Source organism: Dinoponera quadriceps, unplaced genomic scaffold (genome assembly GCF_001313825.1).
Source record: "Dinoponera quadriceps isolate SergipeBrazil2010 unplaced genomic scaffold, ASM131382v1 scaffold3289, whole genome shotgun sequence".
NCBI lineage: Eukaryota > Metazoa > Arthropoda > Insecta > Hymenoptera > Formicidae > Dinoponera > Dinoponera quadriceps.
In genome coordinates, this window is record NW_014558238.1 from 1326111 (window position 1) to 1340243 (window position 14133).

Genomic DNA, 14133 nt, shown 5'->3' on the forward strand with positions numbered 1-14133 from the left:
CCCCCCCCGGTGCGTGCGCGCAGATCAACGGGATAGTCGTCGCGGTAATAAATCGCGCGAGCCTCGCGTGGGACGACGCGAGATGGCTGCGGTCGGAGGTTTCTCCCCGGCGTCTCTACCTATTGTCGAAATTCGAAATAAGCGAGAAAGTGGAGGAACAATGCGCGATCGGACAGTGAAATATGGCGCGCATCTATATATTCAACTCATTAGTTCGGAAGCTGCGCGCTCTGGCGTGCCCGCGCGTGACGTTACTTTCTTTATCACCGAGATTCGGACGTGGGTTCGCGTGACAACTAGATATACATACGTCTTCAAAGTCACTGTTCTTTTTTATTCATGTCCCACTGATCGCCGATACATCTCCCTTATTCGTTTGTTTCTTTCCGCAGCATTCCGCTTTATTAAGTTGTACAGAAGTTATTTATCGCTGTATATCTATATATATATACGTACACACACATATATATATATGTATGTGTGTACGTCTCGTTAATTTACAAGATTGCGTCTTAAGAGCGCACGTCATCCGTGTTATCGAGAACTGCGCCGCTGTAGGCCAGGTCCCAATAGTGCTCGACTTGATGCTTTTTAAAGTGCTCCCGGGCCATCTTCTCGATCGGGCACAGTTTAGTCTTCACGTCGCCGAAATGCCGCTGTTTGCTCGTCCCCTCCCAAACGAGAACGCATCTGTTCGGCACGTCGTTTCCGTCGTTATCCTTCACTATATCCTCTTCCCATTTAATGCGATGCATCATCAGTCGCTTGTATTTGGCCAATTGTTTCGCCCCGCCCTCCACTACGATAACATTACAATCCCGGAACAGCATCACGCAACCGGTGAGATAAAGTTGTTTCGCGTTGGTCTCCACCTTGAATTTCTTCGAGGCGTTGTTGTTGGTAAGATCGCGTATTCTGCCAAGATATATTACGCGTAATAAAATATGCGAGGAAAATGTATGTGATACATGCAACAATGTAATATATATTCGTACCTGTAAACGGCAACGTGCACACCGAGACTGGTGTCCTCTTTCAGTTTCCTAGCTTTCTTCTCGCGACGTTGGTCAGCAGTGAGTCTTCGCGCTGCATTCGCGTCCTCATGGGCTTTCAGCCTCTTGGCCATTTGTTGCCGAACATGAGCTTCAATTTTAGTAGGATCCTGCACAGCTTCAGTTCCCAAAACTCGCATGAGATTCGAAATGCGCAGCTTTGGCTCCGGAGGTGGTTCTAAACCTAATCGTATCTTTTCCTGCTCCTCCTTCCACGCTTCCCGTCTGTTTTGTCTCCTCAATTTCTTACGTTCTTTCTTCGTAAGGAAAACCGGCATGTATATCGGTTTCAAAGGATCCGCTGTAACGATGATAGAAGACAAGTGAGACATCAAGTACGACTTGTATGTAATAACGAAACGTGAGAGATAGAATAAGTGCGATACGTACTTGGAGGACGCATTTGCGTCGGATGCTCCACTAAATTGGTGATAGTCGAACTTTTGATTGTCGTTGGCTCGCTTTCGTTAGGATATCCACCGGTTAATATGACGGAATCCCACCATTCTACATTAGGCACGTCTTCAGAGAGGGCTTCGTTTTTAGGTGCTATAAGGGCTAATTTCGTCGCCGAACTAATTCCAGTCTTTCTAGCAATTTGACTAATTTCATTTTGTAATTTCTCTAATTGCGCTTTCATGCGCATTCTCTCCGCCTGTTGCTGGAACTTTCCCGGCTCGTGGAATTTCAGCGAACGTTTACCGCGCACCGCTGATTTCACTCTTATTCTGTTGTCGAAAAAGTAGGTGTCCTGTATCTCCTCCGGACCTTTCGACTCTTGCAACTGAGCCTTGAATTCTTCCCGTTTCTTCGCGCGTATGTTAGCCTTCAAAGTGGGCACCACTTGAGTGAGCTGCACTTCTTTGCCCGTTATGTCTACCGTTCTGCCAGATTCGTCCAATATTAAAGGCGTCGGTTTGTCCGGCACACTAACATTACCGAGCACTCCTGAGTTCAACTTATTCCTGATCTGAGCTTGCAATGCAGCTATCTTCCGTGCTTTGTCTGAATCTGTTTTACTCAGTAGGCCTTGATTATACATGCTCCCTACTGTAGGTAACGCGTCGCGTCCTTTGAACAATGGTTTTGCAGTGACGTCTTCTTGGTTTGTTGCCTTCAAAGCTCTTTTCCTCTCTTCTATCTCCCTTTGTGCATTAGCCATCATTTGTCTGATCTGAAAATATATATTAAGCTAGTATTAGGACAAATTGTGACAAATATTAATACCTAGAAAATTATGATTGTACACAAATAAAAACTTCACAGCACCTTATCTTCAGAATATTGATTCTCTATGGGTTTCTCATTTTTTACATCGTCATCCCTGAATCTTGATTTCTTTGCATCTTTGTCTTTATCCTTGTCTTCGGCATGAGTCCTCTTCTTACTTTTTTGAGCTGCTTTAGTGTCATCATATATTGTAAAGATTTTTTCTGTCAATTTAGAAGCTTTCTTCTCTTCTAATAATGCTGATAATTTATCTATAATTTAAGAAAATATACATTATAAGATTATGAATATCTTTATTGTACACCTTGATACATGTAAACTATAATACCGTCTACTTTGAATACTTATGATACAAGAGTTATATAAAGAATTCTTTTTTCTAAGTGTTTTTATATATTTTATATATATTTCTTTATATATTTCGTTATATATATTTCTCACTAACCTGCTGTTTTACGTTTGTCATAACCAGACGTAATACAATTTACAGCAGTAGTTACTATTGCTGGTTCACTGAAGCCAAGGAACTTGTGGACCGCTTTTTCAATCTGCGGCTTCATTTCGTCTATTTCTTTTCTCGTTAAATACGACATATTTCTTGCTTTATTTTATTTTATTTTATTTTCTGTATTTACAAGCGATAATTTGTAGAAAAGTCTATCTTCATAACATAATCTTAGCAAGTTTTAAGGTTAAGTATCACCACCAAGTTCGAACAGCTCGGAAATAACTGTACTGAATCCTATTCAATACTAAAATTTTTGTTCATTATACAAAAGAACGTATATATACATATATTCTTGTTATATTTGAACCGCACAAGATATCGACTTTTCAAACAGTAAACTCGCTACGGCACACGTTGGTTGCGTTCAGAAAATATAACCGTTGTACATGCAATTGCTTATGATTCGCGCATGCGTCTAGATCCAATGCTTCTATATACCAATCAGATCTGGCTTCAAAAGACAATACATATATCCGTTGTATTTTCCGAATGTAACTATTGATGTACTCTACAATTTTGAATGATATTTACAAAACGTAATAACATGTTCACACGATAAGTAACGATGCTATGATCAATTATTACACATTACATATCCATTATTTATAGAAAAAGGAAAAGTTTTCTAGTAATTTTGTGATTTGTGTATTATTCCCTAACTTTGCTGCATTCCTATTAGAATTTATTTACCATTGGTCGGCAGCTATCTTCTTTTATCGATCTTCCGTAGACTGACTGCAAATTCCCTAGTTTGCTGTTATCTCTTTTTCCCTATAGAGAAAAATGAAGAGCAATGAAAAAAATGTGGAAAAACTATGTAGGTTATATATTTTTCCAGTAGGGTTTATTGATCATATTTCTCCGTATCTTCTCACATGGATACTGATAACATAATTATCCGTGTTATTAATTTCCTGGCTTTTACTCATTTTGCTAATGACGGTATTTATACTCACCCTTGAAGCGAGAAGGGTTCTCAAGGGAGATTTAGGTAGCCTCTCGTAATTGGCACGCATTGACCCTTGACTGGATCTTCAAGTCTAAGAGGGCTATGTATACAACAAGCGCTTTGATGCTCCCGTGCATGAGCACCGCGTTAATAAGAAAACGAGCAAATTTGCTTTGTCAAAATGCGTTTACCATTGCACGAATCAATGTAGGAATAATTTGAAGTGGAACTTTACATTTTCTTCGCATTTGATATTTTGGAACAATATTAGATTCAGTAAAAATATTTTATAAGACTTAAAGTAGAATTAGGAAAATGTAAAAAGGTACAAAAATAAATAACGACTAGGTCATTTTTAAACAACAATTTATTCGAGATAACATGTTTGCGTTACTACGCGAAAGACGTTTGATAACATCAAATTAATTGACCTGGAACATTAGCCGGAACTGGAATCATGTGGTACGCTGACGAAAATATTGCACATACGTCCCGAATTCTTTCGTTTAATTACATCATCTATTACCGTGACGTGGTCTAATCAGAACATTGCGTGAGAATCGAATTGCTGAATTCCGACGCTCGTTTCCGACCACTTTCAATAGTTTCGGCGAGTACCGAAGCGCCGAACAATCAATCACTATGCATCTTACGGCCGTTCAGAGGAGACTTACAACGTAACGTGTTGTTGGAACGAAATATACGAAGGTGTAAAGGACGAAAGCGGTTGCGAGGGTGGTGGAATGGCAGTGGACCGACAACCGCAAATGAGAATGGCAGAGGGAACTACGCTGTTCCACGCTTCTCTGGTGACCGATGAGGCCAATTCTGTGAACCACATTTGCTCTATTCCAAGGCTGTTGCTCTAAACTTTTCTGTTGATTGAAATGAAGGAATTGGAATTCCGCAGGCCCCGCATTTCCTTTGTTCGGTTTAGGCATCAATTTAAACTTAATTGGCGTTTACGATATATCGTCGCGCATTACTGTTTATTCGCCCCGATCGAAATTTTGGTTCTTTCAAGTCTTTGACGGGATTTGCGACGCTAACGTGGAACCAAAATTTCGCCTTGGGTTTATTCTAGAAGAGATAGGCGACGCTTACTTTGCTTTTCACGGGCGTAAAATAAACACACGACTGTCCGGTAATTAATGAATGAGTATCCTGGAAATAAATGTTCTATATTTAATAATGAAAACAACACGGAAGTGCTTCGGCCATTTCGTTTCGCTCATTATATTAATTATAATGCTGTTTATAAATTGACGTGGGAAAAAATTCTGAAAATTATAATTAAAAATTCATATAAATCTGATCTCTGGTGTGTGTGTGTGTGTGTGTGTGTGTGTACTCCGGTATAGAAAGATAGAAAGTAGAAGAAAAAATATATCCAAATTTATGATTACAAATTAATTGTAAACGCGAAATCACACAAATCATTATATAAAGAACATATGAGAGTGCTTGGGAATAACGCAAAAATTGAAGCATGTTCTTGAAAAGCAATAGGTCTGGTCAAGCCGCAACTGCAGGTCGCTTGATTTGTATTCGCTAGTAAAAGTTGCACCGTAGCTATCTGTTAGGCAAATTACTGCAAAGTAACTGAAACTGACTGTTGATACGGAATGGGATATCTAGCGTGAACGTAACATGCAGTTCCTGAATCCAGTTTGTAAAACCAAACTTCAGCCCAACTGCAAAATTCAGCAATACACTGCAAAATCGATCGCGTCAAACTTTTATTGAAATTATTTCGCGTAAAAAATACGTGATTTGGAACTGCGACAATGGAGGGGAATTTTTCAAACGTTATTTTCGCACAAAAAAATTTTACACGAGAGGGATACACAGGTTCGTGCTGTAGCGTTGCATCGCCGGGTAACCGGAAATAATTTAACGGATTATAAAGCAGAAAGAAAAAACCGATCGATTGTTGTTACATCGAGGTCTCCTTTGATTCGCCGGAGATACGCTCGCGCCGATTGATTTTCCTTTCGCTGTAAAAGGCGTCACGGATCGTAAAAATTTCGCTTCAGCCGTAGTTTATTTTATAGAAACCTTAACGTTCTTGGTGGTACGTAAAAAATAAGGATATGTAAATGGCTACGTGTGTAACAGTCACTGATGTATCTGCGTAAACCGCGTCTTCGTTTCGATAACGGCCCGATATCGACGGCAGCCGCCATAACTTTTAAGTAATCTGCTTTACGTCGCAGATCATAGGAAAAGAACTTACATTTCAAGAATCTTTCATCCTCTTAAAACAGACGACTCTGCAGACGATGCGCCTTTCCGGAATAGTCCAATACCCTCTTTTTTTTTTTTTACGATCGCGTTCTGCCTCGCTTGGCTCTTGACTGTATAGTCCCATATCTATTTCCGTGAAACCGTAAAATTGCGGTGCCCCCGTGCCCTGACTACGTACAGATAAGTGACGGGATTCCGAGTCTTTATGCCATGAGATGCACCGTCAACGTCTTGATAATCACGAGAACCATATTAACCCGCCGTATTAACGGGACGAGCTTAAATCGTTTATCACCGCGGTCGATGTGAAGTGGCTTTCGCGACTTGGGGGCAGTAAATAATCATGCAGTTGCGAGGCAAATAGGAACAGTCCCGTCTAATGATCCGTTCGTAACATAACGGAGCCCACCAGCATGCAAAGACGTTCCCATTTCGCTTGATTTACCTCGATCACCGTCTCTGCCAAACGAGTCCTCCTTAGGATACATTATATTCGCGCAATCTTACGCAAAAAGTTCTCTCTCTCTCTCTCTCTCCCGTTATTTGCAACAATGACGCGATACACACGATGCTGCCTCGCGGGTTATATTCACTATGTATCGGGTCAGTCGTGTTTCTTCGTAAATTTAACGATTTTGCCGGTAGACGTGGGCACGTCCCAAAATGATGTACGGTTCGCTCGTATGAGTCGGCAGCTAATGCTCTAATATGCGCAAAGGGTGCCATGCCCGTGTCACGCGGATTACCACTAATTGTAGTTTATGCTTTATACTACGCTATTCTCTTGTACGGCCGTTGGGTATTCGATGTATTAACGGAGAGCGACGGGTGTGTGCGTCCGCGTATACAGAGACGTACGCGTACCTACATATCATGCGCGTAAAGATACGTGATGGATCGTACATACGCGTATATGTGTACACGTGCTGCTGAACGTGTATCCATACGATAGAGGTTCCCAAATTTTGCGGTCATTAACCCGAGACCTCGCTATCTTTCAAGATGCAACGATGATTTTATTTTCATTCGATCGAACGATAATCTTGCGGATCATTGAAACGCGTCTCAGACTCGCGAGATTTGTGTAAATTATAGTTAAAATGTTTCTCCCGATTTGTTACCCGCGAGGATACTGAAATATTCAACGCAGAAGCTCTCGGCGGGGATGTCTCGGGTAAAAATTTCAGCAAGGCAACTTTCGAATTTATTAGACGTGACGTCACCGTATCCGGCAACGTTTCCACGTCGTTATCAATCAGACAATACGACCTTCTTTTCACGTGTTCATATTAATATTCACTATCCGATGATTTCTCGCGAATTTTCCAAATAAATCCGAACATGATACACGCGAGACGCGGCGAGATCTCTCTCTCTCTCTCTCTCTCTCTCTCTCTCTCTCTCTCTCTCTCTCTCTTTCTCTTCCTATTTCTCGTTGCAAAAAAGGAAGTGACGTTTGCCGGCGCGGCGAAATTAGCACGGCCAAGAAAATAATTAGTGCAACGCGACACGTGAGTGGTTGAGCATTGCTGCTGCACACGCGGGGAAGCGGATGGGGAGCTCGGACTTTCTCAGCTGTCATGTCCGCGCGTCCGTCAGCCGGACTAAAATAACCGGGCACCGCACCCCTGCCTCGCAATTAAGCGCGACTATATCTACTAGCTATACGCAACGTACGACCCCCCTTCTCCCCCGACTACGCAGAGACGTGTACGCAGGTGTGCACGAATACGCGACGAGAGAGAGAGAGAGAGACCCTCGTGTAAAGGGTGTATTCACAGAGTGCATCCGCAGCTTCCAACGCGAACCTTGCTTTGGAGATCGTCGGCTCATTTGTTTATTTTCAATTTCGCCACACGCCACATGCCGTTGCTCGCGTTATTCAGTAATTACTGTCTGGCGGATTGTGATACCTTTGAGCATAGAAACATCGTGTAGTCGCGACAGGAAGCATTTAGGGAAGGTCTTCCGCTCGTCAGAAGCGGCCTCCTTTTGTTTTTTTTTTTTTTTTTTAAAAAATGCAACTAATGTTGAACATTTCCTATCGCGATATCGTCGGAATTGTTGAAACCTATTTTCGCATGTAGCAGCATACGTTTCGCCTCCTCTGCTTCTTGGAAAATTTTAAATGGCTCTTCCATCGATTCAGGTGACACTTATTGACCGAGTTTCTAAGATGTTCTCGTATGCATATAACGCGAAAATGATTTTAGACTGGAATACGTGATACGCGGGAATATCTGCGGGATTAAACCGTCAGCGCGCCGTAACTCCCGATTCTTCTTTTTCGATTGATGTTTTGCGCGGCTGCCGCATCGCGCTTCTTCTCCTCGCCTCGCTACCGTGCTTGCCGCGTTTGTATAATTACCCGCGTTGCGGCGCGCAACGCGCACATCCCTTATTTTTTTAACGGGTAGAACAAGCGTATACAGCCGTTATATCTCGCGGCTACTATCGATGCGAGCGATGTTTACGTTTAATTACCGCTGAATGCAAACGTTTAATTGTTACGCGCTGTTTGTACTTAACGTTAAATGCTCATTGTTTTCATCATACAAACGGATGGCAAAGATTATTGTTGCGGGATTAGTCTAACCGCGCAAAAAGTTACGAGCGGAAAGTGGGAAAAAGAAGTCGACTCGCGTAAATATTATCAACGGACCCGTTTTATTTGTTTGCAAATGTGAACTTTTTATCGGGATAAAAATATCTGGAGTAAACTTACCTTCACGTCGCATCTTCGGATCTTTCCGCGGACTTCTTGTCGCTTTTCCTCAATTTGACGTTCCATTCCACGCTCGAATGTTTACTCGTTACTGAATTAGCACGACTTTCGACGTAGGGATGTATCTTTATTACATGCGTACAATTCCATTCGCTGTCCCTCAAACGGGTGATTTTCGTCGGGGTGGTGGTGACGGGTGGTCGACTCGAAATTAAACGAGACAGCAACACACATACATTTTCTATAATATATTTTACATTATAAACCAACCATACATCATCATAATAATATCTTGTATTCTTAAGCCTATGCGTGATTTATCCTATATTTTCGTTTATATACTTCCTTCATATTTATACTTTGTTTACTTTTTTTTTAATATAGTATTTATATATATTTTTATTTATATTCATCATTATTTATAGTGTACTTTATATGCTATGTTATGTATATATAATATCATACACGTTTTTTTTCTTTACGCACGTCCCAGGGCGTCTCGCGGTAGTGTCGTGTGTGTATGTGTGAAAATTGTTTCTGCTGGTGTAACGCATCTCCTGCCGTGTCTGCATATGCGCCTGTTTCCATTGCCGCGTGTGGTACACCTCTCTCTCTCTCTCTCTCTCTCTCGTTTTTCGTACGTACGGTTTTGTATATTGTTGTCGTGTCGCGCTGGCAATAGTAAAGTCAAGGTGTAGTTGTTGCCGTGTTGTTATTGTTGGTTGTTGTTGTGTCGCTGTGCCTGCGTGCGCCGCTGCGCCCGCGCGTATGTCACGTCGTTGCAAATTACATGTACAATAATACAGCTTTCGCTCTCGGCGTGTCGCTCACGAGCCGTCCCCAGTTCCTTAAACTTAAGTACGCAACGCAGGCTGCCATGGGACCCCGCGGGCCATACGTTTAATCACACGGAAGTATACTTAAGTCACAAAGATCGCCCCCGCGTCGCATTTCGTTTATTATTACGTTTACCGCCACTCGCTTCTTATACACACACATGTCGCGCACCTACATTCCGGAGGCTATTACTGCAATATTATAAATGAGCACAATGCCGAACGATACACGATGGATGGATGTCGTACCGGCCCCTTCCCTCGAGCTCCGCTGTGCCGTATTTTTTCTTTTAATGCGTGATATTACAGTATGTGTATGTTTCGCTCCCTCCCCCCGATCGTTCTCATGTTTCGCTAACCCTCCGTTTCTCCTCCCCACCCACTTCTAATTATTCTCCCCGTTGTCTTTCTCTCTACCGAAATGCATACACATAAAGAAGTGAAAAAAGGCACCAAACTTCTTAGCGTACAGTCGTAAGTGATATGCCGCATATCGCACCGGGGTAGGGGGAAGGGCCTGTGTCTATACGGGGCCCAGCAACGCAGAGTTCGTCAAGTTATACGAAAAGCTACGAGAATAATGAAGGAACGTTATTGTAATCTTTCTGTGAACGGACGCGATTGCAATTGTATATATTTCTCCCCTTTTGGATTTTTATTTCTTGAAACATTTTCTTCGGCCGAGGCGCGCAAAATCCTGCCTTTCACTCTCTCTCTCTCTGCCTCTCTTTCATTCTCTCACTCTTTCATTCTCCCACCCTCGCTCTCTTTCATTGGATTCATCCCTCCACCCGACGCACTCTTCGATTTTTGCCCCTCGCCCGCATGCTCGCCCTGTTCATCCGCATTCTCTCACGCACGCTTTCTTTCATGTACTTTCATGCACTCTCCCTCTCTTTCTTTCCTCGTACTTTCTTTTTCCACACATTACACGTATTTATAATTAGGAGCACGGGGGGTCCGGCAGGCTAGCCACAACATTTATTTCCTCTTACGAGTTACGCTTCAATGTGTTTCCTTATTTCTTTCTTACGGCTAAAGGTATTTAACACAGTATGTCGCGGGGCGCGCATTTACAGATGTCACGCACCCGCATTCGTTCGCTCCCACCTCGTTAAGCTTAAGTTTCGATATAGTTTCTATCTGTTGGCTAATATTATCTTCTTACACATATATGCATATATGTATATATAATATACATATCTGTATTACATATAGATGCGCGTGTCTCGTTTTGTAGTCTTTCTTGTAATACATATGATCATATACATACATTATTTTATGTTATGCTTCGGTATCTACGCTTACGGCTCCTACTTTTGTTTTTTCTTTCATTGTGTGCTTTTTTTCTCTTAAAGATTCTTGCGCTAACACTAAGCTGTTTCCATGGTGCTTTGCATCGGTTAAGTATCCCAATTTGGCCCGACTGCTGCCCTCGTCCCGTTAAGAGTTATGTTAGACTCGCGAGCGGCGTCTCGATGTAAATAATTTAATTAGAAATGCACCTCGCGCGCACTTTTCCAGACGATGAATGAAAACGCGCTCGCGTCTAGTTGCAATTTACACGCTAATGGACGACGGTACTTCCGTGAAGACTCGAAAATTAACTCCGCTTAACTCTCTACAACCGGTCGATGATTATCGAGTAAAAAACCACGCGTCTGATATGACTATGTCGATTATCGATACGCAAAGAATCCCGATAATTCGCTGCCTTTTTTCTAGCAATTTGCCGTTCGTAGAGATTTCGAATAAAAGGAAAAATGTCCCGTTTGTGTTGACGCAATCGGTAAATACTCTCTCCTCGATATCACGTTCAAATTGTATCCGAGTGTAAATTTATTAGGCGATTGTCATTGCTACTCGCGCGATTCGCGGCTGAGATCGAAGTGAGCGCACGATCGATGCTCGTATTCTTTTCCGTTCCTCCCGGATCGATCGGCCGGCTGAATTTGATTTCTTTAAACGGTTCTACATATCTCGTTGTAAAAAAGGGAGAAAGCGCTTTCGCGAGCGAACAACGACCGGTTCGAGTAACTCGAAGCATCAATTGCTTAATTGCATTCCACGTCCCTCATTGCAGTTCCTAATTGGGAGCGGTAGGATCGTCTGATTGGCTCGATGATATGTTTCGTGTGTGCATTCGCGGTGCCTACGTGTCGATCGTTATCAAAATCGCGTTTTGTGATGCACTCGCGGGGAGGCGAAAGCATTGCGAACACGATAGGATAGCATCGCGGGCAATCGATACTCCTTGCTCTCTTATCTTCCCCCAGGACCGACGCCACCTCCTCTGTCCATTGCCTGCACGGGACTTGTGCAAACACGTCGGTAACGATAATTAATACCTAGCCCTCGGTGAAAAGAACACGTACAAGTTTCTAAATGTATGTTTCTTCAATGATTGTCGACTATCGTTTGGTAAGTCTCCGCGAGATAAGTCTGTCCGGGCGGAGGAACGTGGGCGGGCGGCGTCGGGACACATCAGTCGCCGGGAAACAAATAAGAGAGCATCGAGGGTAGAGGCGTACGGACGAGGAAGAAGAGGGGGTGGAAATAACATAGCGCCCGTTACGAGATACTACGAGGTAATACACGCTACGTGACGGGAATCGGGGGTGAGCGAGGAAGAAAAAAGGCACGCGTTAAATTTTGTTGTAACTCGAGAATGTGGTGGTGATTCGATGAGAGGTTGGATGGTCAGGAACGGTCGCTCGCTGAAGCTCAAACGACGCGACGGTAAAAATCCGGCGCAAATCTCGCGCCATCCAGCACGTTACCGGGTTATGGAATCTGAGAACTGCGACTTGAGGACGCGAGCGAAGGATGGAGGCAGCAGCCGCGGCACGTGTGTTGTGTGTGTTTGTGTGTGTGTGTGAGAGTATACGTGTTTGTTGCTCGTTCCTTTTTTTTTTCTCTCTCGGTAGGTGTATGCATATACACGCGTCTTGCCGTATTGTGCCGTGTATTTTGGGTGCTGAGTATAACTTGCGGATATAGTTATTGCACTATTTCTCATGAACGCTTTTTTTCGTCTTCTTACTCGTTAACCTAGTGATCGACAAGCTAGACTAGACTAGACTACGTCTAGAGCTTTTGTTAAGTTCTCTCGCCGCTACATAACTAGTACGTACGCTGTGTGCATCTTTTGTGTACTTGGTGTAGTGTGTATTTACATACGCGTATATGTTTTTACACCACGTGTACGCGTTCGCTCGCACGTGCGCGCGGGCGTTTTCACGCGCTCGCGCGACTTTTCCCCGGATGCGTTCGCGACGTTTAGGTACCGTAAGTGGATCTCTCGCCAGTTTCGCTCTACATTGTGTGGCTCTCTCGTCGCATACCTTTTCGTCTCGTTCTTGTTCTTCTTCTTTTCTTTTCTTTTTTTTTACATCTTACTTCGCCCCGGTTCGCGTTTTCCCGCTAATCGCCGTTTCCGCGCGCGATTCCACCGCCCTTTTGTTTCCCCCCTCTCATTTTCGCCTACTATATAAGTTAGATTACATTAATAATTATCTATCTATCACTTTTTATGCTACATTTTTGGTTTCTCATTGTAACGCGACGACTCGTTTAAATCGGCTAGCTCCACTCGGTGTATATGCCCTAGACAACGTACGGTACTACATTAAGTCATATACACGCCCTAATGTTTAAGGCGTCTTTCTTCAAATACTTTTTACAGGATCGGGCGTCCACGCTGATTCTTTAAAAGAGTGCAGGATCCCTCACATTTTCTCTGTCGAAGGTGGAATCGAGTCGGAGTGCATAGCGAGCAATTCGACAAGGGGAGCGATTGGGTGGAACGTAAGGAACGTAAAAGTAGAGTGCGTCAGATCCGATTAACTTTGTTTTTTTTCTCTCTCCCTTTGTTGGTTAAACGCTTCCCGGAGAATGCGTTACCGTTACAGGATTTGATTGACAGATGCGAATATACGCACGGTATAATAACGGGTCCTTATTGCATAATTCTTATTACAATCTGCCATTGGGTCCCACTTGCCACTCGGTCTCCGTCCTCCCTCTCTCCCCTCGCTCGTTCCACCTTTCACAAAAATAACCTATATTTTTATTTCTTTCGCCTAACTAATAATGTACACGATATTTTCCCTTTTTTTTCTTTTACTTGTGTGTTCGCTTCTTACGAGCTAACTTTCTCACGCACAGCGCTTTGTTTTACGCACGACGATTGAAAATAACAGCCCTCGCCGCCGCTGCGCGTAAGTGTGTATGCCTGTATGTATATATCTATATATGTGTGTATATATATATAAATATATACATAGCTATAAATAGAAATATATATATATATATATGGCATATACATATATATGCATTTGTATCTAAATGTATGTATATATATTTATATATAATTTTGTTGCTTTCTCTTTGCATACTCGTGCCGTGTCCTCGAGGCTAGTCACCCAATTTCTAGTAGAAAACGAGATTTGGTTAGCATGACGATTCCATTTTAAGCTAAAATTTTAAATGATGCAAAACTTTTGCAAATCACAATTGTAACCTGCATTATTCCATCGTAACGCCATATATCTACACACTTTTTCTCTCCCTCTCCCCCCCCCCCC

The 14133-nt window shown here is 42.8% G+C and overlaps 2 protein-coding genes across 2 annotated transcripts in view; both read right to left on the bottom strand.

The window, feature by feature from the left end:
- Positions 1-14: 14 nt before the first annotated feature.
- On the bottom strand, positions 15-3157 carry LOC106749768 (U4/U6 small nuclear ribonucleoprotein Prp3). Its single transcript, XM_014629539.1, has 5 exons — positions 2728-3157; positions 2322-2533; positions 1443-2226; positions 996-1353; positions 15-915 (listed from the first exon to the last, which is right to left on the bottom strand). The coding sequence occupies exons 1-5, from the start codon at positions 2873-2875 to the stop codon at positions 513-515; spliced, it is 1905 nt and encodes a 634-aa protein (XP_014485025.1). The 5' UTR covers positions 2876-3157; the 3' UTR covers positions 15-512.
- Positions 3158-13852: 10695 nt separating this feature from the next.
- LOC106749769 (nucleolysin TIAR) overlaps positions 13853-14133 on the bottom strand; it is a 229398-nt gene continuing 229117 nt past the window's right edge. Inside the window, exon 9 of the mRNA XM_014629543.1 lies at positions 13853-13978. Coding sequence (XP_014485029.1) covers positions 13964-13978 — 15 coding nt within the window. The 3' untranslated portion in view covers positions 13853-13963. The remainder of the gene's footprint in view (positions 13979-14133) is intronic.